The sequence below is a fragment of the Vespa crabro genome, chromosome 5, assembly GCF_910589235.1.
Source record: "Vespa crabro chromosome 5, iyVesCrab1.2, whole genome shotgun sequence".
Classification (NCBI taxonomy): domain Eukaryota; kingdom Metazoa; phylum Arthropoda; class Insecta; order Hymenoptera; family Vespidae; genus Vespa; species Vespa crabro.
Window position 1 is genome coordinate 5,282,447 of NC_060959.1, and position 27,729 is coordinate 5,310,175.

The window sequence follows — 27,729 nt, forward strand, 5'->3', positions numbered from 1 at the left end:
AAGAGAAACAATTACAGCATCTCTCTGTGAACTGTTTGTATGGCGACGTCTAAAAGTGACAAAGGAAACTGGTGAGTGGAAGATAGTGAGAACGAAGATAGTGAGAGGAAAAGGAAAAGGAAAAAAAAGCAAGAGAGAAAAAAAATGAAGACAAAGATATCAACAATGAAGCACAAAAAGGATGAGGGACGTGAAGAAGGTGAAAGGATATCCAAATAAAGGATAGAAGTACAGGACATCCATTAACACAGAAGGACAGGCGTGAGATCTGAAGGGCCTGAAACAGCAGGACAAAATGTATACATATATATATATATATATATATATATATATATATATATATATGTATGTATGTATAAATATATGTATATATATATGTATATATATATGTATGTATATATATATATAACTTTAACAATGGCTTAAAAGCAACAGGCAGCCAATCAATAACCGACCATTTTGCTAAAGCTAAAATTTTCGTTACTTTCAAGAACAATTTTCTGAAAATATTGATTTTTCCTATTTTCAAAATGAAAGTGTATGTATTTATTATTTCATATAAAAAAAAGAAAAAAAAATAAAAGAAAAAAATACTACATAAACACTGTACATAATGATAAATACCATTATTTCATTCGTAACGATCATTGTTCTTTTTGTTGACCAAACGTATCGTGTATATTTTCAATCCACGCTTTATGAAATGAAAAACAAGATATGATCGATATATTTATATATAATATATATATATATATATATATATATGTTTTTTTTTTATTTGTGATATAAGATCGACGGTAATTTGGCTTTGATGAATTAATCAGAGTTAGTCATCGTCGATGTATTTTTCATTTAAGTTAAAAATCATTGCGTTTGTATCGTTAAATAAATAGCGTCTTACTTCTTTTCTCTTCTTTTTTTTTTTCTTTTTTCCATCATAACAACGAGAATACACAAAAATAAATAAATAAATAAGTAAAAAATCGAAACGAGAAAAGGGAACTTTTGATCCACGACAAAATAGCAGCTATCTTTAATCTACATCTCAAAAAAAAAAAATTATTTTATTTTCTAAATCGATAAAGATTTCAAAGTTAAAGTACTACGACGATTTGCATTTGCTCATTTGTTAATGTTTATGTTTCTTCCTTGATGAAAAAACAAACTTTAAGCTTCAAGTGCAATAACTTTGCACTTGGAAAACTAAATTTAGACGTAGAAACTATTTGGTGAAACGTAGGTGGATAAGAGTAAATAAGAACCATACAGAATGTACGAAGCAATTACAAAAGTTCATTAAACACTGTAGGAGAAACGTGTAGACTTTGGCAATACAAATTTCACGCCAATTTCGCTCCAATTCTCCAAATCTGCTAATGAAATTTATCGTCGCTTTTCTAACTAAAATCAAGAAAGACAGATAGAAATAGAGATAGAGATAGAGATAGAGATAGAGATAGAGATAGAGATAGAGATAGAAATAGAGATAGAGAGACATAGAGAGGGAGAGAAACGACAATAACATGTTATGAGTATAAGCAAAAGGAAAGTTTCAAAAGCTTTTTCGCAAAACTTTATGGATGCCCGAGACCTACTTAGCTTCGTACTTTATTCAATATCCAATCACAAAGGATATATTATACTTTCCCCTATATTGTCTACATTGTATCTTCTCTCTTTCTCTCTCTCTCTCTCTCTCTCTCTCTCTCTCTCTCTCGCTCTTTTTTTTCTCTCAAAGTTTGTAGTCTTTTCCTTGTCAAAAGATAAACCAGAATTGATGTGAAAACGTATACAAAGGGATTTTACTGCTTTTGTAAAATCAATATTCCAAGAAAATAATAAATTAAATCTGTGTCCTAAGAGCACCTTCTTCAAGTTTTTTTCTAGTTCTACATGTCATATTAGATTTTACACAATATCGTGGAGAATCTCTTTTGATTAGTTCTTTTTTTCTTTTTTCTTTTTAAGGTAATTGAATCGTGAAAAGGGAAAGAAAAAATGACGGACGTTAAAATAAAAAGGGACATCGATGATAAACGACGTACTTTTGTCATTTAAAACATGCACATTTATCGTAATATACTCTTAATTTTATCGACATTTAATTACCATCTCAAATCTATATATATATATAGAGATTTTAATTAACATAGTACATGAAAATCTTTAACTCACCTTAGCGTAAGCACCATGAATATCGTTTTAGAGTAAAATTTAATGATTAGGCCTTAAGACTCACCTGAAACAGAAAAAAAGAAAAAAAGAAAATAAAAGTAACGTTAAAATATTTTCGAAAGATCAAATAAATCTTACATAGAATCAACCAATGATTCTTCAAGAGAAACTACATTCGTTTATCTCACAAGATAAAATCTTAAATACTCCTATGGTACTATTATCAACCAAGAACGAAAAGCTCGAACAAGCACGGAAGCTCGTACATTTCTAATTTATCGACACGATGATAAGAAAGGAATCTACAAAGCACTCTTTGCGAGTTCTATCGATAAAGTAAACTTTTTACCCAATCTAGATCACAGCACGTGTCAATTTTTCAATTTTTGAATGATACTTGTAAATGGAATAAAAGAGAACAAAAATTCAAAGCTTTTTCTAATAAACATTTCCAATATATATATATATATTATATGCGATATAAATTTAATATGCAATTAAAAATTCAACTAATAATACGAACGAATTTGTATTGATCGATCTTTATCACAAAATGCTTTTATGAAAATACTTTCAAGAACATTGTTATTTAGGATTTGCCATTGAGATTTCTACGACTGTTATATTCCTTAATGAAAGGAAGAACGTGTATGGTGTTTCAAATTAGTATCTACGTCAAATTACCATGGCAAACGTATGCGCTTTACCATCGTACACGCAACAGTGTTCACTCTGCCATGAACAAGGATGTATTTCCGCGTGTATACTAGTTACGAACGGCCATCAATTAAGTACTTTATCCTCGACCGGAATTTTAACCAAAATACAGATCATTCGGGACGTGATTTAAATGGAACTTGAAGATAAAAGCTAAAACATTAAATGTTTATAAAATCATTGTTTATTAATCATTAAATGTTTCTTGAATATTATTTCTTATTGTAAATGTTGAATTAAGTTTGACATATTCATTTTAATTCTAAATCGATCGTATTTTTAATTTGTTCCGTTACTTTTTTGTGAATAATGACAACAATTGTATTTTTTTTAGAATAACTCTCAAAAAAAAAAAAAAAAAAAAAAAAAAAAGAAAAAATTATCAATGCACCGTAATTAACAAATATTAACTGACAGTACAATAACGACGAAGCCAGTGTAAAAAAGAAAAAGAAAAATATTACTATCATCCGACAACGCAAAGAATAGGGAAACCAAGTAGATTAAAAATTATATCTCGCGAAATTCAAAAGGAAATCCTCGGGAATATTATAGAGAGATGTTATGAATAGGGAACAGCCTTTTTCTTGAATCAACATCTTCAAGCATCCCCGCGTATAAACACTCACGCGCATTTGCATTCATATGCGGAAGTAAAGAAAAAAAAAAAAAAAAAAAAAAAAAAAAAAAAAAAAAACAAAAAAAAAGAAAAAAAAAAAAAAAGAAAAAGGAAAAGATCCAAAAAAAAAGAAAAGGTCAAAAAGAAAAAAGAGGAAGAAATACTTTACGAAAGGCTAAGTGCTCATAAATAAAATGTAGAAATACAAAACGCTAAAATAAAATTAAATTGCATTAATATATCAAATACCTATGTTTCTCATTTATTTATTTATATATATATATATATATATATATATATATATATATATTTAATTTTTCCAATTAATTATTACAATTTTCATGGTATACTTTGTAACAGAGATACAAAATTAAATCGATAACATGGATTATATATAAAGTGATTACAAACGGCCTTCCTCGCAAAATATTAGTCGTACAGGACGAACGATGTTGACAAAAAATAAATACGAAAGTATCTCTATTCTATCATTATTATATAATACGCTGTATTTCAAAATTCTTTGGGTGATCTTATAAAACATAACAATTTTATAAAATAAAATATATTTTGCAATATTTTTCAAAATGATACGTCAATTAAAAATCGAAAATTTATATGCGGGTTTTTATATGACACAAAATCGTATTTGCATATACGATTTATTAAAAACTACCTAGTATTTGATATATACATAAAAAAAAAAGTACCAATAAACGAAAACCACGATAATATAGGAAGATTTTCGTTATGCTCGATAATAAATGTTATTACGTTTTAATTAAAAGATATCTCGATGGTAATTCAGGAGGGGGCGGAAAGAAAAAGAATAATCTGATTTCAATATTGTAGAAAGGGGGTAAAAAAGAGAACAAAAACAAAAACAAAAACAAAACAAAAACTAATGATTCGGTGCGAGCTTACCTACTGCAACGTTCGCGAAACGATCAATTCTTACTCGACCGTTTACGATGCACCCGCGTGAACACATTTACCTGCCGACAGGTTGATGACTGCCGTCTAACAGGTCGATACCAACTCGGAACTGCAATGCAGACACACCACCAACTAACTTGAAGGACTCAGCAAAAAAAGGTTCGTGCCTTTTCCATTATTTTTTTGCGTTAGTAAAAAAAAAAAAGAAGAGAGGGGGAAGAAAGAAAAAAAAAGAAAGAAAAAGATAGGATGACAGCATTTGAAAAAAAAAGGAGGGAAGGAAAAAGGAAGGAAAGGTCAAAATTGATAAGGAGAGCGCATTTTTTTCGTAATGGAGATTAACTCATAGGAAAAAAAAAGTTTTGTTGTCATTTTTTATATGAGGTGAGACAGCAAAAGGATATCTGAAAAAATAATGGAATAAAATGAAAAAATAATTCCCTCATAACGTTTCCGATATGCGATCCCTCTCTCTCTCTCTCTCCCTCCCTCCCTCCCTCTCTCTCTCTCTCTCTCTCTCTCTCTCTCTCTCTCTCTCTTTCACTCTATCAGATAAAGTACATTTAAATGGATTCACCTTCTGCTGCACGCCTGCTGACGACAGGCACATCGCACTAACGCACGATGATATCACAGTATCAACTTTTTAGCTAACCTACGGTCAAATTGTAGGATCGTCCCTATCGAATATTTTGTCGTGACCTCCGGAATATAGGTAACTATAGTTGAATGTTTAATCAATGACCGTAGTGCAGTATTTAATCAAGGACCAATACAGTATAACCGCATCGATAACATCGGCAAACTTATAGAATAGGTATAACTTCTGTACGTCGCGTATACTTTTTTTCTCTTCTATTCTTTTATTTTCTCTTCTTTTTTTTTTTCTCTTTTTTGTTTTTTTTGTCTTTTCAACGTAGCACTTTATAACAATCTTAACGCTAGACAATCTAACGTACGGGTGATAAAACGAACCATACTTTAGAAAAATAATACGATATACTAACTTGACAGCAATATCGTGAATAAATAACAAAGAGATATGCATATTTGACTTAATATTTTTTTTTCATGCGATCAACAAGTGAAACACGTTCGTTGATAATAACGATAAACTCTCTGATGAATCTCACTATATATAAATATACATACATACATACATACATACATACATACATATATATATATGTAAATATATGTATATATATATATATATATATATATATATATATATATATATATATATATATATATTAAAAGAGAGTTACAAATCATCGAACACTCCTTGTCGCCGCTTGAATTCTTATTATAGATCAATCAATGATAAAGGCTAGCGTGCAACAATACCTACAATCGTTATGCAAATTTTTGAAATATACTTGCATGCCTCTACGGCAATGAGAATCGTCCGAACTGGCCTAAAGTCTTCGTGAGAATGAGAATTTATTATTGAGATTCGAAACGTACACATAGGAATACAAAGAGGGAAAGAAAGAGAGATAGTAAGAGATAAAAGAAAGAAAAACAACAATTAATAAACATCAATGCTCATTCAAGTGTCCTTTACGAAACAAAATCATTAGTACATACGTACGTACATATCTATTATTATAAATTCCATGAAATATCAACATTTTAAAGCACCTAACGTAAGTATGTCCTCGTATTTTTTATTATTATCATTTGAAACGATCGCAGTGAGCTTTAATATAAAAGCCAAGAAATCTCAACGAATCTCGATACTATTTTCGGCACATGTTTAATGCACGATAGTAAGATATAATACATGGGAAGATATACGTGCCGATAAGTACCATACATATATATTGTATATGTACATATCATGTATGTATCTCTAATGACATAGAGAAATAGAGAACTAGAGCGATTTTCAACGACAGATCTCTAGCCTCCTTTATTTCACGATCTATTCAAACATAATCGACGTGAATAAAAATAAAAAAAAAGTATTAAGAAAATATAAATCTATCTTATTCGTTTATTATATCATTCATCTTTATCGCTCTAACTTTGCATTTTTTTTTACTGCGTGACCCATATCATTCGGATATCATGCACGCACGAACGCACGCACGCTCATGGGAATGGCACGTAGAACTTCAACCTGAACGATTCGCGATAAATTCATAAAACTTTTTGTTCCATGAAATGTAAAGAAAAAAAAAAAAAGAAAAAAAGAAAGAAAGAAAAAAAAATTGAAAAGGAAGGAAAAAATTAAACAACTAAAACAAAAAAAAGAAAGAAAGAAAAGATCTCCCACGAAACGATAATAATCTTGACGATCTTTCGAACGTTCAAAGGACCAAACGATATTTAAAGAAAAATTTCATAGTTCCTCTTTCTAAAAGAATTATTTACTCGACAAATCGAATTAACGACTCCTCCAGTTTGACTCCTTCATCTACGGTAGGACTACTAAGTCAAGTATCTTAGTCTCTTAACAACTACTTGGCCGTGTTCTATTTTTATCTGATATGCAATAAAGCGAGAACGATTAAACGCAGAAAGAGTAGAACAACGCTAGATAATAGAATATCTGGTATTTATCTCAAAAAGAAATAATCTTTTCTTCTTACTTTTTCACAAAGTTTGAAAGGCCTTCTTTATAAATTTTATTTTACGAGGAGAAAATTTCTTGAAAGAAGAGAAAAGAGAAAAAGAGAGAGAGAGAGAAAAAAAAATAAAGAAGAAAAAAATCGTATTTATAGATCGGCGAACAGGAGAAGGTAAAAAGTTTCTTCTACGTTTTCTAGATCAAAAGGCATCGATGAATATCCACTATTTTTCTCATTGTCTTCGTCTTGATTTTCTCACGTCGTCGATCATTTTTCCTATCCCTTTCCATCGCTGCTTCCAGCCCCCACCCCCCACCCGCCCTCGCTCCTTACTCATCGATAAACTTCATTCTCTTTATATAGAAAGACCGCAAGGAGGTACTCGAAGCAAGTGACTCTCTCCCTTCTCATAAAGACGAAAACGAGAAGAATGATCGAGTTACGTTTAAAGGGGACGATTCGATTCGAGAACTATCGTCTGTCGAGTTGTTTTTTTGTAAACTCATCTCATAACACTTTCTCTATCTCTTTCTTCGTCTATCCGTCTATCCATCGGATATGTCTATCCTTTTCCATCTTACATTTTCATTCCGCGATTATGTTCGAAGTAACAATTTTATCCATTCGTTCGTAAAATAGAATTTGGCTCAAATCGATACAGAAAGGAAAATAGGTCTGTTCGTAAAAACACGTGGTACCGATCGATAGAGAAGAATTTGATGCTAAAAAAGTCTCGAGAGATAGATAGAGACGGAGACAGAGACAGAATGAGAGAGAGAGAGAGAGAGAGAGAGAGAGAGAGAGAGAGAGAAAGAGATAAGCAGAGAGAAACGAGATCGTATCTTTGAAGTATTACTTTGACTTCTCGTCTCGAGAAAGAAAAAGAAAAAAAAAAAGAAGAAAGGAAATAAAAAAGCCGATCATAATTAATTTTACAAGATTCCAAATATACCCTTTCTTCTCTATATAACGAACTCTAAGAATTGATTTCGATACTCGTAGATATCCGATAAAACATTGTACAAATATTCTTTATCTGCGTTTAGAATATATCAATGTGTATTTTATAATACTTAACGAGATCACGTATACGTAAGGAATACAATAACATCTGATATTTCTTATCGATCGTTTTTCATCTCTAAGCACGTAATAAATACTATGTGCATACATAAGCTTCGTTAAAAATTTTCGTTTCTAAGCGATAAACAAATGTAAATAATAATAATAATAATTGGATAGAATACGCATAATCCTATCGAAAATTCATAATATTAATAATACTCGTTGGATTTTCGATAATGTCATTATAATTTGGATTTAAATATTGTAATGTAATGCTACTTGTATCATGAAATTCGACAGTTTAATAAGGATTTAACAATCAACTACCATGAAGCTTATGTATATGGTTCCGTACGATGAGATTTACCTTGCCGAACAAACGAGATAATATACATATATCTTACGAAAACATATTCTTAATGAAACTCGTTCTGCATACATGATATCTACGGCTTTACGTAAGTCTTCGTTAAACGCTCATCTAACATTTTTCATCTATTTATAATAGAATGATCTCGCTTTCATCATACGCTGACGCGTATTCGATAACAATAGAAAAAGAAGAAAAACAGTCAGACAAATAGACAGACAAACAAAAAGAGAGAGAGAGAGAGAGAGAATCTTTCACAAGTGAAACGTTATTGAAGTTATCCGAAGCGCGAACGTAATTGACGAACATAATTTTAGACTATCCAAAGATGATCTCGTGTCTTGGAATAGAACGAAGTACTTACATCTACTACTACGCGTTTTCACCATGGCAAAATCAGGTAGGGTATTATAACTGCGGAAGTACATACCTGGCCCCGATTCACAATGCAGCTCTCTTTTATCGGTGCTAGTAGCATTTTTATCGTTGACATATTTCCCTGCCAGCCTAATATCTATAGAAGAGAGAAACTTGCAAAGCATCGATCGTAACGCCTCGGTTGTACTCACTCACCCCCGCTCCCCTCCCTCCACCTCTTCTCAGCATTCCCACCTCTACCATTCGACAATTTCTTGCGCGCTTTAACCATATTTTCGTACCTCCAAAACTAAAATAATATACAAGAAAATATAGTAAAATTATAACAAGGTTATCGCGTTGACGTTTATAAACGCTCAACATCACGGCTGATGACTGGCTCGATTTTACGAACTTTTGTGTAAAAATATTTATGGAACTAACTTGTTGGTCAACGTTTAAAATTATTATAGAAATTAAGTGAATACGTAATGAAACGTTGAAAGTTACGAAGGTAACTTAACGTACGATATAATTTAAAATTTATTTACCTTTTTTATGTATGTACGCGTATATATATATATATATATATATATATATACACATATTTGTGAAAAAAATGTTATACTTTCTTCGTTCGGTACGTTAAGTCGATCGGACATTACACGAACGCACGATTAATTTTAGAAGAAACCTACCATATGAAAGGTCTCTCTCTCCCTCTTCCTCTCAGCCCCTTTCTGTCTCTCTCTCTCATTCTAAAACGTTTCGTGCAACGAAGAAGAAAACGGAAGTTAAGGATAGACATGCTCGTGAATGATAATGAAACATGGCACGAGCATCCTGATATCAAAAGGTATAGACAACTTTTGGCATATAAAAGGAATCTAACGAACATAAAACGGCTTTTGCAATTACATTTAGAAATACCTTTAAAATAATAACTATTGTTACGATAACACGTTAAGAGGTTCTTTCAAATCTAGTAACATCCAACCAACGGTCTAATGATGAACTTAAAACTACTTTATGTAACTAAAAAAAAAAAAAAACCATTATGAATATTGTCTACATTCGCGATAACATACATACATTTTCACATTTTTATAAACATTGAAAGTTTCAAGAGAGAAAAAAAAAGAAAAAAAGGGGGGGGGAAGAGAAAAAAAAGAGGAAAAAAAGAGAAATGAGAAAAATAGACGAAAAAAAAAGAAATTAAATTAAAAAAGAAAAGGAAAACAGAATAAGTAAAAACACGAGCTAAAAAGTACGTCGTCATTATTTATCATTAACGTGTCTCTAGCAGCAGCATCCTACGGGCTTAGAGACACTTAATTTAATTGAAATATAAGTAGTAATAAAAAATAAAGAAGAAACTATTAGTAGAAAAGAAAAAAAAAAAAGAAAATTCGAGAATTCCATGAAAAATGTTAGGAGTTCGCGGTCTTTGATTTTCATCGAATATTTCTTGATACTACCACCCCGTGTGAACTCTACGATAACTGTATTAACAAACGTAATTTCCTAAGCGTCATATCGCGAGATAACATTGAAATAACATTCGCTCGAAAAAGAGATCGTTATCGTTGGAACGTTGAGCATGATTGCAGCGTGAACAAGTAACGCAATTATTAGTTCGAAATTAGATGTTGAAAAAAAGAAAAAAGAAAATAAAAGAGGAAAAATAGACCATTTTTGCGATAATATAGAATATATATATATACTCTTTACAGGATTCTCATAAACAGTTAACGAAGCGTATTTTTACGCGTACTGCATGTTTCATCTCTCTTTATTTTTTTCTCTTTCTCTTTCCCTTTCATTATCAAATAACCCAAGAAAAAGCTGCGAAAAAGCATAAATAAGTACAAGGCACGAGGCAAGTAGAAAGAAATAGTAAAAATTTTTTCTTCTTTTACTTTGACCTGAAGGGTTAAAAAATAATAATAAAAACAAACTAAGTAAATAAATAAATAAATAAATAAATAAATAAATAAATAAAAATTAAAATATTTACGGAGTCCTTTCGTAATCCCTTTTATTATCGTTGGCAAAAGTGTCCTTTAAAATCCGAACGAAATATTTATAAAGGATCTTCTGTTCTTAATCTTCTTGTATCCTTTATATCAGTGCATTCGAGCGACAAATTATAAGCTTTGTCGAATATTCATAAATACCTTTTATATATATATATATATATGTAAGGTTATATTCCCTCGGAAAGAAATAATAAAGAGAAAAAGTAAAAAAAAAGAAAGATAAAAGAAGAAGAAGAAAATGAGAAGCCGGAAAAAATCGCGATATCCTCTACTCGAAACGAACCAATCATCCCATAGTTACTTTTTTCGATGAAATTCGAGAATCATTGAGAATCAGCTTAAAGCTTTTTATTACATTTCCATTAATTTTCACGATCCAATCTTGCATGAACGAAAAGAAAATTTCTATCCAAATAGCATATTCAACAATTACAATTATATTCTATTCAAGAACATAAAGTTCTGATTTTCAACCTACTCTCCGTTCCATTTTGTATATATATATATATATATATATATATATATATATATATATATATATATATATCCATATACTTGTACATATATGTAAGTGGCATAATTTATTCGCAATTACACCGAAGAGAAACCAGGCTTTTATCTCGCTTTCAAAAAAGTCTCTGTATTTACGATAAGAAGCACGTAAAATGGATGAAGCTTCTACGCAGAAAATAGAAGTAATAGCGTTCTCGAAGAACAAGCCGGGCGACCGACCGACCAACCAACCAACTAATCAACGAACTATGGCGCCCTACTGATCGTGAGACGCCATATTCATGCGTCCCGAATACATTAAATATCATAATAATAAACTTTCATTTTTACTTACCTTCTACACTGAATAGGCGCAACGGGCCAGCTTCTTCTAGTTTTGAGAATGATGGCTGGTTGTTTGACATCACCAACGACCGGTGCTGATGTTCGTCCTTGATTCCTTTTACTCCAAAGATGACCGGATCCAACCGGACCGGATCCCGGAATACTCGGATGCGGACCGCTCTCGCTACACGCACGTCGCGAAAACATCTCGCGTTTTCTTTCGTCGCACTTCATTATAATACGTACCGATCGATTTTTTTAGTTTATTCTCTTTCTCTCTATTTTTTTCTCTCCCTATTTCTCTCTCCCTCACTCTCTCATTCTCTCTTTACTTTTTTTTCTTATTCTCTTTTCTCTATCTCTCTTGCTTCTATATGACTAACAACTTCGACAATATCTTCCACTTGAACCGATCCAAGTTTTTCAAGTTTCTTATCCGAAATAGGCCAACTCGAGATCAGCGTAATAATATATATATATATTTAAGTATATATATATATATATGTGTGTGTGTGTGTGTGTGTGCGTATGTGTGTCTGAGTGTGTGTGTGTATATGTGTAAGAGAAATCTAAAAGTATCGTTTATATGAAATATTAAAATTGGACTAAATAAGAAATAGAAATTTGTTACAAATTTAAATGCATCTGCGTGTAATTAGGTCGTATCCAATCGACATTTGTTACAGAAAGGAAAGCTATCATAATCGATAACTCGAATATCTCTTTTTCTACTGGTCCCAAGATATATATATATATACGATCGTGGCGAACGTTTTAAACCTGCTTGTCCACTGATTACATTGCGAGAAAAAGTATTACTTTTAGAGAATCTATTTAAGATAAGTTCGTAAAATATATCACGTTTTATTCCTTGAGTGCAATAGGTAATAACGTTTCTCGAAACTTTAAAATGACTTTGACTTTTGTAATAATGTGCGACTACGTGTTAGCTTAACAAAGTGAAAAATAGTTATATGCATATATATATATATATATTTTTTTTTTGTAAAAATTCGAAAACGACTGAAAATAGAAAATGAGAAAGAGAGGAAGATAAAAAAAATACGAGAATAAGTTCTTTGAGAATGATAGAGAGAAAGAAAATGAGATAGATCATTTATTATTTCTGGTCCACGATAATAGGCCGCCTGAGTTTTGAATTCGAAAGTGGCATCTCGTTTGATATTTTAGATATTGTTCAGTGAAAAGTGAAAAATGTTCATCCCGTAAAACATAAGCTCTGTCAAGCTCGAGTTCTTAATAATATACTGTGTCACATTTCCAGGTATAACTTTCATTCTTTTTCGATACATCGGTTGCACCCTTTCATCATTCTTGCTGTTTCTCTGAAAACGAGTAATCGTGTTTTTTCCTCTTCTTGTTTTTCTTTCTTCTTCTTCTTCTTCTTCTTTCTTCTTCTTTTTCAAATAGTATTGAGAGAGCGTATTCACGTCAGCTGTCGCGACACGAAGAGGAAAGCTTTGAAACGATGCTTGTCTATCATCACGTTATGGAACTGCTATTATTATCTTTCTTTTTTTCTTTCGATCTTCTTTTTTTTTTACTTTTTTTCTTCTTTCTTCCCCTCCCCTGTGTAATATCATAACTTAGAAAGAGAAAATTACTCTTTCACACCAAATTCTCAGACTTCTTCTAAGTTACTTCGGGACTAAGTTCTATTATGATAAAAGTTCAAGAACAATAGTCTTCTACATTATTAAAGGGATTTCATGAAGATAATAGACCTAACCAAACCATAAAGCTTGCAGTGAGACTATGGAAATTGTAAACACAAATGCTCTCTCTCTCTCTCTCTCTCTCTCTCTCTCTCTCTCTCTCTCTCTCTCTCTCTCTCTCTCTCTCCGTTACGCTTATCGCTAAATACAGCCGTGATACCAGTGGGACTTCTCAATTTGCGTTTGCTCTACCTTTAATAGCAATGACTCCCGCGTTTCCACGAGAATGATGACAAATAAAGTGCACTGAGTGGAAATACGAAAAGTTGAATTTTTTGCTCCACTTTAGCCAATGATTCCGATTAAAAATCATCCTACGTTATTTCAATAGATAGAACATGCGATATTAAGTGATTCGAGGCTATATTAGAAAGAGAAAGAGAAAGAGAAAGAGAAAGAGAAAGAGAAAGAGAGAGAAAGAAACAAATAAGGTCAACCGCGAATATCCGAAGGATCGAAAATTAATCTCCGTTGGCGACGTTTACGTGCGATAAATTCAATGAAACGCATTTTACGGTGAGGAGCAGTAAAAAAAAAAGGATACTTAGACTGGCAGCTCGTATCTATAGGCGAAGCTATTAAATTGTCAGAGACGTCGATAAGGCAACAAATTTTTCGTCGACTTACGTATCTAATACCTACCATTGCAAAACACTGATATATATATATATATATATATATATATATATATATATATATATACACACACATATATGTATATAGAAACACGTACACACAATTTCGTAGTACACACGTCGCTATCGCTTGAAGCTTCTTCTACCTCCTCCTCCTCCCTCCTTCCTCCACCTTCCTCCTTCCTCCACCCTATTTCAGAACATTTGTAATATAGCCGGTTTGAGCTTCGAAAGGTCTCACACGTGCTGTCTCAACTCTGTATAGAGGTTAACTAACAAATATAAACTACTACAACAAGAAATTCTTCGCCTAGGAACGTACTTTTTGTTCTTTGTCATTTATTTTTCTTTTCTCTCTTTCTCTCTTTCGCTCTCTCTCTTTTTTATTATTTTGCTTTCTTCATACGCTCCAAATATACGACGGACGAAACATAACATTGTTTTATATATATATACCATTGTTTCACGTCTACGTAGTTATTTCATTTTCAAAAACAGTGAAATATAAAAATGTTTCAAAGTATATATATATACAGTACATGTATATGTGAATATATATAATGATTAATTCTGACATAATTGATCATTTAATTATATGATCATTATTGTTTAGTTATCCTGAAAAAAAATATCTAAATATAAAATTTATATATATATATATATATATATATATAAATATATATATAAAGAGCTAAAGAAATACTTATTGAATTTTGTTTTCGTTTGCATGCATTTTGATGTTTTAGGAAATATTGAAAGAAACATATGATTTTACCTTGAAGCTTTCTCAAAGAAAGAACAAATTGGATTTCACGATAGAATGATAAAATTAGTTTAAGACAGAATGTATCAACAAGATAGAAGTATTTTTTTTTTTATATATATATGCTCTGATTCCTGGCAACGAAAGCGTATTTTCACTTTATCGTTTATTATTATTTTTTTTTTTTTTAATCGATATTTATACACTATTCCACAGTACTGGACAATTTTTTAAGGGATATGTTTGGATAAATTCGTAGGACAATAGAAATTCGTTCAATGATTTTACGAAATCATGATGAATCTTCATAAAAGTAAATATTATATTTTCGTGTATAATATATTTGTCTGTGATATCATTAATTTTTCACTTAACAATAGTATGAAGATCTTCGATTTATCAAGATTATATATATATATATATATATATATATATATATATATATATTCACATACTTATATATGTATATATGTATGTATGTATGTATATATGTATGTGAGAATGGCAAAGAAAGGAGAAATATGAAAAGACGAGAAAAGGGATCGAAATGATCGAGTTTCAATGATAAGAATATCAGTCAAAGAACTTGAGTATGAGTGTGAGTGTTAATGTAACGAAGAGGATCGAGAACTTTTAAATCCCGATTTGTTGCCAGGTGCTATGGTGAAAAATGAAGCGAAGAAAAGGCAAAAGTCACCGAGGTAATAGTAGTACCTTTCCGAAGAAACCATGTTCTCCCTTTCGTTCATCTAAGCTTATATTCTTCGATCGCGTGGAAAGAAATGCTCGCGAGACGATACGGTTACATGGACATAAAAAAGAAACAAAAAAGAAAGGAAGAAAAGAAAAAGAAAAAATATATATATATATATATTATGGAAACATTCTGGAGGAAAAAAGCTTTCAACCGCATTTACGTATAATTTCGAAATAAATTTTTTCAAAGCGATAGAAAAAGAAACGCATCGAATAATTTACATTTTCTAAAGACAAAATGACACAGCAGTAACTTATCACAGTAATAACTCATTCCTTGCTGCAATAACGATTTAATCGAGATTTGCAAAGCACATTCTCTGTTCCACATAACATCACGCTCTAACGACAAACCGTGAAATTGGATTTAGTAGTAGTGTCTATTAACACACATAATGCAAAGTTTACCACAAACATTTATCTTCATTACTTCCAATGGTTTGTTATAATTGAAGAAAATCAGATTAATCTTATTCCATAGATCGATCATGAATTATAATCTTTATAAAGAGACCTTAATACGTCAGACGAATACTTACTGTTATTAATCGAGATTCTCGCGATTAATTCGATCTCATATTAAATGTATTTATAAAGGAAGAAATATCAAAAAGTATAACCTTCTTATCGACATACTCGAATGATCCAGGTAATTTGTCATTGTCTGTCTATAAGTATTTCTCACTTCGAAATAATTAAAGAGATTTGTCGTAACTCCGAAGAATTTAGTATTTGTTATATATATATATATATATATATATATATATATATATATATATATGTCTATATATATATATATATATATATATATGTGTGTATGTATATATTTTATTATACGTACTATATTGTAAGATCATTAACACCAGTCTCTCATTAACTCACTGCGCTTGTTCATACTTTCACCCTACGGGATTCATTTGAATAAATTGGCAGAATCACGTAGAGAAATGTTCTCCGAGCTTTAATTAAGGCAATAATTTATTATCAAGGTAATAAGGTCAATCCCGAGGAACAAGATACGAATTAGATCGACTACGACTTTTCGATCATTTCTAAAAATCTTCGACGAACGTATAAATTTGCGAATATAAAAAGTACTTTGTCAACCATTTCGTGAATTTTGTCGATCATTATCGACTAAGATACGCTTAAATTTTAAATTTCATTAAATAACGAACTCGAATTTTAATTGTATCTCGAGCATGAAAAAAAAAATAAATAAATAAATAAAATAAAATAAAATAAATAAAATTAAAATAAAGAAATAAATAAAGAAATGAAAATAAAAATGAATAAGAAATAATATGACGATTATAAAAAGTAATGTAAAAATCATTTAATTCATAGGAAATCTTTCAAGCAAAAGCTATTTAAAATACAAAAACAAATATCCTCGATCAAGGAACTAAAAAAACATTGTCTTGAATCTTTTTATATTGCCTTCTAACTACATTATAATAACGAGACCATTTTGAAGCCGGAAAATTACCTTCACGAATAATTTAGAATAAACTGCAGCATTATGAATAGATCTCTTTTCGAGGTACTTTTGAAGGTACCAAATTAATGCTGTTGAATCTATTTAATATTTGACAAATGCACAAAAAGCTTCCTGCAAGTGAAAATGTGTGGAAAAAGCGAGAGAATATGATATCCACGCATATTACTTTCAGTCTCGTTTAACGACAAAGGAAATATATAAAATGATATTAAAATAATAAAATATTTTAAATTAACTGCACTTCTCAATTAATTTTTATTATGTTCAATATTAAATTAGTAACGCATCGAATTGTATCGACATATTAAAAAAACCACGATTCGTGTAACAGCAAATGCATTCATGAGGAACAATGGAGAAAGAATGAAAAAGAAAAAAAAAAGAAAAAAGGAAAAAAAGAAAGAAAATAAGAGGGAAAGAAGGAAACGCGACGAGGTGGAGAAGGTGATGGAGGAAGGAGAGGAGGAGGAAGAGGAGAAGGAGGAGGAGGGTAAGTCAGAGCACAGTGAAAACGAGGAGAAAGGCCAACGGTTGGAACGAGAGTGATTCGCGAGAGTGTGAGATCGCGTGACCTCGTTTAACCTCGCGCATCCGAGCGAAAACTAGGCAGGCAAACAGGCATGCATGCAGGCGGGCAGGCAGGCAGGCGGACAGGCGGGTACGCAGGCAGGTAGGCAGGTAGGCAAGTAGGCTGGCTTACTCGAGTGGGAAAAAGGAGTGTTGGGGATGAGGTCCTCGTCATTTTAATATATGAATATGCAGCGAACGTAGTTGGAAAGAACATTGCTGGTAAGAAAGAGACGTCAATAGACGAAGCTCGAAATTTTGAGATCACGACTTTACATGATGACTTTTTCAAAATATATATTAATAATAATAATGAAGATGATAATGATAATTATGATGATGATGATGATAATGATGATGATGATGATGATGATAAATAAATAAGAAGAATATTATTTCAAGGGAACAAAAACGTGAATTTTCTTTTTCATTTCTTATTTTTCTTTTTTTTTTTCGGTCCGTCCAAAAGCTTGTACCAACAATATCCCCAAAGACGTATTCGCTGACGAGTTAACGACCGTATTAAACATGACGGTAGAAGGTTCCACGTGGAATTCAGAAGAGTACAAAGGGCCATTCTTGAATCGTGATTTGTCAGTTGAATCTTCTTCAAGCTTGAGCCATGAGTAACAACATAACAAGGCAGACACCACAACGCTATGTCACCTTTCCCTAACCATTCGAGAAAACGAGCCAGTTATAGCAAAACATGGCCGTTCAATATCCTCATACGATCATTGTAAGGATACAAAAAGATATATAGATAGAGAGAGATAGAGAGAAACAGAGAGAATGAAAGAAAGAAAGAAATAAAGAAAGAAAAAAGATAACAGGGCAAAGTGGAAAGAAAATATGAAATACGTTTTAAGGAGGACAATGAAAAAGAACGCGAGGACATTGAGAAAATGTTAGAAACTTGAGAATTCGTTTCTCTTTTCTAGGCATGAACTTGGTCTTTATTATTTGGTAAGTTTTCACGATAGTATCTAACATTTAAACACAAAGGCATACACATATAAACACGCGCGCGCGCACACACACGCACATATCTATACTTTTTACATGTTTGTACGTGTACACATCTGTATTCGCAACATTTCTACTGATATTTTTTGCGACTATACATACAAACGAGACGAGACACTGAAATGAAAAGAAGGAGGTCTTACGTTATCACGAAAATTACGTTTTAAAGTTTCATCCAAAGATGTCGGACTTTATCACTTTATCACTACATATTTAATTTTATTGAGAGATTTTCTTTTTTATATCCTACAATGACATATACAAAACAACAAATCGTCGTTGTCTTTCTTCGGAAATGAATGAGAAAAAAAAGAAAAGTAAGAAGAAAAAAGAAAAGGAAAATAAACAAAAATTAAAAAATATTGTCTCATCTCGGAACAACAATCTTAGCCAAAGGAAGGTATTAACTTTCTCTATTATTACAAAATAGTGAAATAAAGAACAGACAGACGAATAGGTCGCACGATGATAAAACTAGATGATTACATTCGGGAACTTTCGCGTTAACCTGAGTTTCTTGGCTTTTGAATTGAATTTATTTGAAATCCTTTTATCTTAACCATCATGCTCTCTCTCTCTCTCTCTCTCTCTCTCTCTCTCTCTCTCTCTCTCTCTATCTATCTATCTATCTTCATTTCGATTCTTCATTTAAATTTTATTATCATTTTTCTCGAAGAAAAATAAGATAAAAAAAGGTAAGGAGAGAAAGAAACTTTATCTTCCTAATTTCTCAGACTTCAGTTCCGATTGAAATCTTAATTCGAGAAGAAAATATTCGCATTTCCGTCGAAATCGATGCGATCTTAATTTACGAGCGGAAGTGAGCTAAATGTTTTCACGAACGATGAAATTAGATTTTACTTCGCTTAAAATAGCGTAGGTGATTTGTAGAGAGACTCGAAACGACGATAAAGGATATCCCCAACTGATCCACGCTTATTTCTTGCAGGGTCGCCCGAGAATAGAATGCGCATGGATAATTCCTTAGAGAGTTCCTACGAGAGAGAATATAGCTAAGTAAAATAGAGAAAGAGAGAGAGAAAGAGAGTTAGAGATAGAGAGAGAGAGAGAGATAGAGACAGAAAGAGAGAGAGAGAGAGAGAGAGAGAAGGAGATAGAGAGAACGAGATAAAGAGAGAGAGAATGTATATATACCGTCATCATTGCGATAGAACGTTATGCGAGAAGCAAAACGCGTGCAATAATCTCATCTCGAATTCTCCAGGATGTCTAGAACTACGAAATTTCCCCTTAGAGTTTCCCCGAAATATATAGTTACACTATCCCTCTGTCTGGATAAGTCTAGTTTAGACTCCACGATTACTTTTTCTTCTTCTCTTATTTTCCTCGAAATCATCTATCTTCCTTTCGTTTTTCTTTCTTTTTTTTTCTTTTTTTTTTTAATCTTATTCTTATTCTTTCTCTTTTCTTTTTTCTTTTCCTTTTCACCGAAATGATGTTCATCCAAACGATATTATGATCTCATGTTTTAAAATTTGAAAAGAAAATAACCAAAAGTAGAATCAACAATTTTATGGAAGAAAGTAGGCGTACTAAAAACACGCAATATGGGTTTTATTATACGAATTAGCCAATTATCCATAATCAATTGACCCCAATATGTTCCAATAAACGAAACGATATATCTCAACGATAACGAAGAGTCTCCGTGCACTTTGATATTAACGACCCACATGATTAACTTTCTTATATTTCCGCACTTAACAAAATTTATTCTAACATAAGGGAAATAATTTATTTGAATAACGAAAGGAAAAATCCTTTTCCATTGACAACGTATTATAATCCAGGTGGCATTACAACGATCAAACGTTTTCGAGATCGTGTCCGCATACAAAACTTGGAATTTGATAAGAAAATGAAGAAATATTTCTCCCTTTTTCATTCGCGATGCAAAAACGTGAAGGAAGGCAGGCAAGCCGATATTCAAAGAATCTTTAAGTTCTATTATAGAAAATTCTCGAATCGGCGAACAACTTTTCGAGATATCTCGATCGTTTGCAAAATTCTTAATAATATCTTTCTTATTCCCCCCCTTCCCGTAGAAAAAGAAAAAAAAAAGAACAGAAAAAATATAAGAAGAAAAGAAATAATAAAAAGAGATCAGTAAGAAGAGAGTCAGAGACAAACAGATAGACAGACAGATGATAGTTGTCGCTTTCAAAGTCCGTTGATCCATTTCTAATGTAAACCCTCAAGATAAAACGATCTAATCCCATGATAGTCACACCAGTTTGCTCTTCGAAGACTTCGTTTTCTTCCCGCGATCGATTTCTTACTTCGCGAGATAGCACGTGACGCATCAATCTAGCAAAAGAGAGCTTAGGATGTAAGTATGTCTTCCATCCCTACATATAATATATATATAGTTGGATATGTTTGTATGTGTGTATATGTGAAAAAGAAAAAAAAGGATACCAAATAAGAACGACTTTTTCTTAACTATTTTTTCTTCTCCCTTATCTCTTTGTATCGAGGATGTATTGTCTCGTTCAATAGAAAGAATTTCGGGTCACATGTCTTTCCGGGTACAAGGAATTTTCATGACATATAGAATGATCATCTATACACGGATACGACAGGCTCGTGGAGTTTTGTGAAAACGAAAGAAAAGAAAATGATAAAGAGAAAAAAACGGAAAAAAGAGAAAAAAAAAGAAAGAAAAAGAAATGAAATTAATTTTCTTTAATCTCGTTCTCGCATTTTATCTTGTATTTTTACATTCGTTTGAAACATTTTTTATCGATCGAATTTTTTCCCTTTTCTCAACAAACCAAAAAACAAAAAAAAAGAAAAAAACCATTAGGAATTATATGTCTCTCTCTTTTTTCTTTTTTTTGTTTCATCTTCTTCTTTTTATGGTTCTATCCCCTCGAACGGTCTCAACGTTCGTTGAACGCTTCTCAAGAGTTCCTTAAACTTTTCACGTGAGACCAATGTGTCAAAAAAAATAATCAAAAGAAAAATCGGCGAAAGAATGAAGAAACAAGGAAAACAAAAAGAAAATAAATAAATAAATAAAAAAAGAAAGAGAAAGAGAGAGAGAGAGAGAGAGAGAGAAATCGACGGTACCTTACCGATCGTATTTTTTTTTTTAATGAAGTAGATACCAGATCGAAAGGCCTGTTTTTCCTCTATCACCCACACAACGACCACTAAAGACCGCCAATCTTCAACCCAATTTACTCAGGTCCGATCCAATATAGCGGGCCAATCCCATAACACGCTGCAACATTTCGCCCTTCCTCTACGGAGGTTGCTCCTCTAATCGCTGTCTAAATCCACCTAACATTCTTCAACAAGAAAATCGATCGGTAGATAAATTTAACCGATTAACATGATTAGTTTTATTATTAATTTTTTTCTGATATACCATTGAACAGAAAGAAAAGAAATATGATGTGAAATGGTGTGAATATCGATATGTGTTTTGATTAAGAAAGAAAAAAAAAATGAAAAAGAATAGTATCACGAGTATCACATTACTTTTATGGAAATTTCTTTCGCTTGGCTATAACCGTGAAATATATATTCCAAGGGTATCTTAAAATTTTTGGACTTATAAAACGAAATAGTATTTTTCCAGACCAATGGATCTACAAAAAATATACAAGAGCAAATACTCACATGCGAACAGAATTGAATTCTTATCTCTCTCTCTCTCTCTCTCTCTCTCTCTCTCTCTCTCTCTCTCTCATTTTTCTTGTCTTTCTGCATAAATTGTAAAGATGACGAAGACGAAGATAAAGGAGGACGAGAGAAAGAGAAAGAGAGAATATAAAGAAGGAATTTACTAAGTGTCAGCACACGAGACAAGAGTTCAGAAAATCTCCAGGTTTCTCATTAAATTTGCACATAAAAAGAAGAGAAGACACAAAAAAGATCTTCTGATAAAGTGGTAATGTCGTATTTGAGATTGTCAAAACGTCATGCGAGAGTCTTCGTTGATTAACCATAATTTATGATGTTCGAGATATTATCACGATTTTGAATGTCATTGATGATATCAATATACTATATTTTCCTGAAATTCTTCTATCGAATAAAACAATATCGATACAAATATAAACGATAAAATATAAAGAAATTTGTGAATGTCTGAAATTTCTAGTAAATTATAATATATAGCCTGTTATAATATAATTTGTCATATGTAAATATCGTACAAATATATGTATCTAAATTTTATCATTATTATTCATTTTCGTATTTATCTATATTTCACTGTTTCGGTTTATACATATAAATATGACCGTATTTTAAATATTTTTCTCGAACATATATATATATATATATATATATATATATATATATATATATATATATACACACATACATACAATCACGCTACTTGATGCAAGTATATTTTTGTCATAAAACTTCATTCCAGCCAATAAGCTTCGGACTTACTCATTATTTTTGACTTTAAACATTGATGTGAACCGTGAAATCTCGCTTTTCAAGCAACAACAAGCCTTTTCACGTCAATTATGACTAAATTTGAAATATTCAACATATATATAATCAATGTAAAACACAAAACGCTCGTGAAGTTATTTCGATGAAAAGAAAAATAGATAGAGAGAAAAAGAGAGAGAGAGAGAGAGAGAGAGAGAGAGAGAGAGAGAGAGAGAGAGAAGTAAAACTATCACATAACTGTGATAAATGAAATTTATCTATTTACACGTATATTATAGCGTAAGAGGAGATAATAAATCTAAAGAGTCGTATGCTCGATTTTTTTGTTTATAGATAAACGAATGAACGAGAACGACTTTATCTACGCTTAATTGATTAGTCAAAACAATCTAGCTAAATATAAATATGATTAATTAAACCATTGTTATTACCGATATTATTCTTTCTTTCTTAAATATTTCAAATTGTTCTACTCGCTCGCAAAACATTTGAATAATTTAAATCGTAAATGAAACCCAGTAAGTACAAATATTTTATATATAAATCTAGATAAGGCGAGATTAATTTAGCTCGGTTTTCTAATTTATGTATAACCACGTTACACGATTCTCCACATTTAACTTTGGCTTCATGAATATCTAACTGTGGCAAAGAAAAAATATATATTAAAAATTTACTTTCAATTGAAATTTTTTTTCAAGTTCATTACTCTAACATTATTTGTCATTTAAGATAAATAATACATTAATTCTTCTTGATATTACTCAAAAATAACAACGCTAAATACGATACGTTCTAACGTAAACTATATAATCTACAACAAATATATACGTGTATATATAATATATATTATAATTATATAATTATATAATAATATATAATATATAATATACGAATATATATAATATATATATATTCGCATGTATGCGAATCTATCTTAATCCCAACAAATTTTAAGGCTACGTGAGTATATATCTCTTATTATTCTACGTTGCACTAGCTATTTTTCACAAGGTCACGAAAAGACATATTTCCTGACAGAAAAACGAAATTCGCGAACATCCTTTACAACTACACAACCGTTGCATATGCTCACGTTTTCTTTTCTTTTAAATGATGATATCCCTTGAGAAAGAAAGAAATAAAGAAAGAAAGAAAAAAGGAAAGAAAGAGAAAAAGAGAGAAAGAGAGAAATAGAGAGAGAGATAGAGAGAATAAAGAAAGAATGAAATAGGTCGATTTTATTCATTGTTCGTACACAAGAATTCACGTAGGGCCCAACAACGTTCACAAAATGCTAGTAGACTTTGCATACTAAATGATTGTGATAGAACGCGTTTCGTACTATTACTATAAAGTTTTCTTGAAAAGGTTCTTCAAGTTTCTAACTTGAAATATCGTGATCACATTAGAAGCCATAATCAAGTTTCTTCGAGTCGTGTAACCTGTCAACGCTTTGAGAAACGTCAACTAGGCGTAGAAGCTCATGTTAATGTCTTGCTAGTTGCTTACTCTAAAGGGCGAATTCTATCGCGTTAGAGAGTGAGAGAGAGAGAGAGAGAGAGAGAGAGAGAGAGAGAGAGAGAGAAACCGTCACTTTGATAACACCTACAACAGTATCTTTGTTCTAACAGAGATCACGTAAAGACCGTATACCTACTACTATTACTATTATTAATACTCTTAATGACAAACGAACTGTCTTATAAAGTAAAATTATTCATTATATATGTATATATATATGAAATATATATATATATATATATATATATATATATATATATATATATTTCATTCGTCCTTGATGAAACAATATTTATCTTAAAATAAACTATATATATAAAAAGTTTATATTTATGTATTAAATAAAATGTACGTATTTACGTAAATGTTTTATATATAAAAGTCACGCATTGAAATGGCGTATTGTGGTTTTATTACGTTCGTTTAAATTTAGATACCCAATACAACGGTTACGTTGTCACTTCTAAACGTGACTCGAAGCAATTAACAATATATATGTATTACCCAATATCATCGTTCTGATCGATTAAAGAAGTTGATTGCACGACTATACACAATTCAAATTAAAGCGAAACTCTCTCACGTCGACGCTAATTGCAAACTTCACATTTTTTCCTCATTTCTTTTTTCCTTTCCCTCCCTCATCCCTCTTTTTCATATAAAAATTCATTCAACATTATTCCTTCCTCTCTGAACAAAGTTTTATCTCCCTTTTTGTTTACGTTTTCAAGGAAATTAGCTGTTAAGTATAATTAAAAATTAATCGCTAAGACAAACAACTCGCGGACAGATACGATTCTTTGTAAGAATTTCTTCGATGCTCTTTCATTATCTACTTCATATTCTATCACTCTTCTCTTTCTCTCGTTTTCTCGTGTAAACACAAAGTATGTATGCAGAGTTTAAAAGCCACTCTCAATAACATAAGTACTAAGACGAGTGTTCCGACCATTTCGGAATATATATGTAGTAGTTGCCCACTTACATATGAACTAGCTCGACTTGACAAATATTTATAACGATTGTTCGTAAGAAACTAGAATTTCTTGTTTCTTGTAAAAGAAAAAAAAAAGAAGAAAAAGAAAAAGTAAACGAAGAAGTAGAAAAGGAAGTTGGTTTATTTTTCCAGAATAATTTTCATTCTCAACGCCAACGCCATTACCTACTGTATTCGTTAGCACTCTCGTTAAGTCCATCGCTAAAAAAAAAAAAAAAAAAAAAAGAAAAGAAAAGAAAAAGAAAAAGAAATTATGTTTGCAAACTTTTTCATTCCTGAATTAAAAATTCGTCATTCGTCAGCTCAATAAAATCGAAATATCTTATATTCTTGGAAACATTGTATGTGCATTTAAAGAGAATAAGGGGATAACTTGGAATTAAATTTTTGATACGATTATTATAATTTGAAAAAAGAAAAAAAAAATTGATTGAAGTAATGTCGATGATAATGTTTAATTTGAAATAACATAATATCCCAAGCGACGTATAACAGTATTTATTCTTTAAGAGTCGGATCTTGAAATACGAGCGTAAACGCATACAATATATTTAGTTTGATATCTTCTTGAAATTTTCCTAAATATTTTAGCGAACGTTTTATGAATTTTTTCAAAAGGAAAGAAGAAAAATCGTCGATTTTATAGAAAGTACGGAACGAATGTGTACCCGTCTAATATCGAATAACAAGTACGAGCAAGAACGAGGAAGATTCAGATCGTGTGACATTATTATGTAAATGTCAAAGGAGCTTGCTGCGAACTGCTTTCTTCTTCTTCTTCTTCTTCTTCTTCTTCTTCTTCTTCTTCTTCTTCTCGTAAGAGAGAGAAAAAATTTTCCGATTTGCGAGAAATTCAAAGAAGTAAGAAAAAAATAGAAAAAAAAAGGTGAAGAAGTTTCTTGAAGAAAAAGAAAAATCTTTAATCATAGTTTTATTTTTCTCACTCAAAGAAAAAGGGGGAAGAGAGAGAGAGAGAGAGAGAGAGAGAGAAAAGACACATTAGAGAACACAAACGATGTCGCTAAACGATGACGACATATAAAATACTCGAATAACCTTCCGTTATCTCGAAATGATGCAATTAAATATCGCGAAAAAGTCTACTGGGTCGAATTGAAGAGCCCGACTATAATATTTCTTCGGTTTAACAGAAATCGCCAATTTACTCACAATCTGACCGTTCTAGAATCGGTAAAATAGACGCTTTCACATCTGAAAGAGACATAATTCCATTAAAAGCTAAGAGAAACTCGTCTCCATTCTTACCTACTTCAGAGTCGACGAATGGCTCTGACAACGGTCGTCGTAATGCGAGGCAATAAAGACATCGGTCAATAAAAACTCAGGCAATAAAACAGAAAATCAAATAGTTTGCACCGAAACGAAAAAAAAAAAAAAAAGAAAGAAAGAAAAAAATCAATACTTTTCAACAAGACAAGAAAGTATAACGATTGAAGCAAAAAAAAGAAGAAGATAAAAAGAAAAAGAAAAGATAAAGAGATAAAAGCAGATAAATACAACGACCATCGAAAAAATATTAACATATTTTCCTGTTGAATTCAATAAATTAAATTTGAACAACATCGAGGATTTCGAATGAATCTAATTTCCTATCATATGGGACTTCCGTCGATTGTTCTCACGATAATAGACGACTAAAAAAAAATGATAAAAAAAAAAAAAGATATAAGAAAGAAAAAACATAAGCTTCCTTTAATATGAAAGATTACCCTCCATATCTAATTAATTTCGAAAAACTGCATAACGTCTCAATTATTATTGATGCGAGAATAACGTTCCTCGTAAAAGTTAATGATGGCATTAACTCGATCTGAGTTATAATATCGACATGCGCTCTCGTATACCTTATATGTAAGCATATATGTGTATGTGTATATATATATATATATATATATATATATATATATATATATATATCAATAAAAAGAACCATTACGAGACCAAAGAAACGTCGATGGACACACGCAATTTGTTAGTACGACCTATCCGAATACTTTAATTAAATATCGAAATTTTCGCTTTTAGAATGACGATATATATCTAACGGGCAGGCAGATAAAAATACGGATATA

At 31.3% G+C, this 27,729-nt stretch overlaps 2 protein-coding genes across 2 annotated transcripts in view; both read right to left on the reverse strand.

The window, feature by feature from the left end:
* LOC124424127 (centrosomal and chromosomal factor-like) overlaps window positions 1-11,898 on the reverse strand; it is a 73,680-nt gene extending 61,782 nt beyond the window's left edge. The window contains exon 1 of the mRNA XM_046962722.1: window positions 11,702-11,898. Within this exon, the coding sequence (XP_046818678.1) occupies window positions 11,702-11,898 (197 nt within the window). The remainder of the gene's footprint in view (window positions 1-11,701) is intronic.
* LOC124424362 (cAMP-specific 3',5'-cyclic phosphodiesterase) overlaps window positions 1-27,729 on the reverse strand; it is a 335,250-nt gene that overhangs the window by 281,804 nt on the left and 25,717 nt on the right. The window lies entirely within an intron of this gene.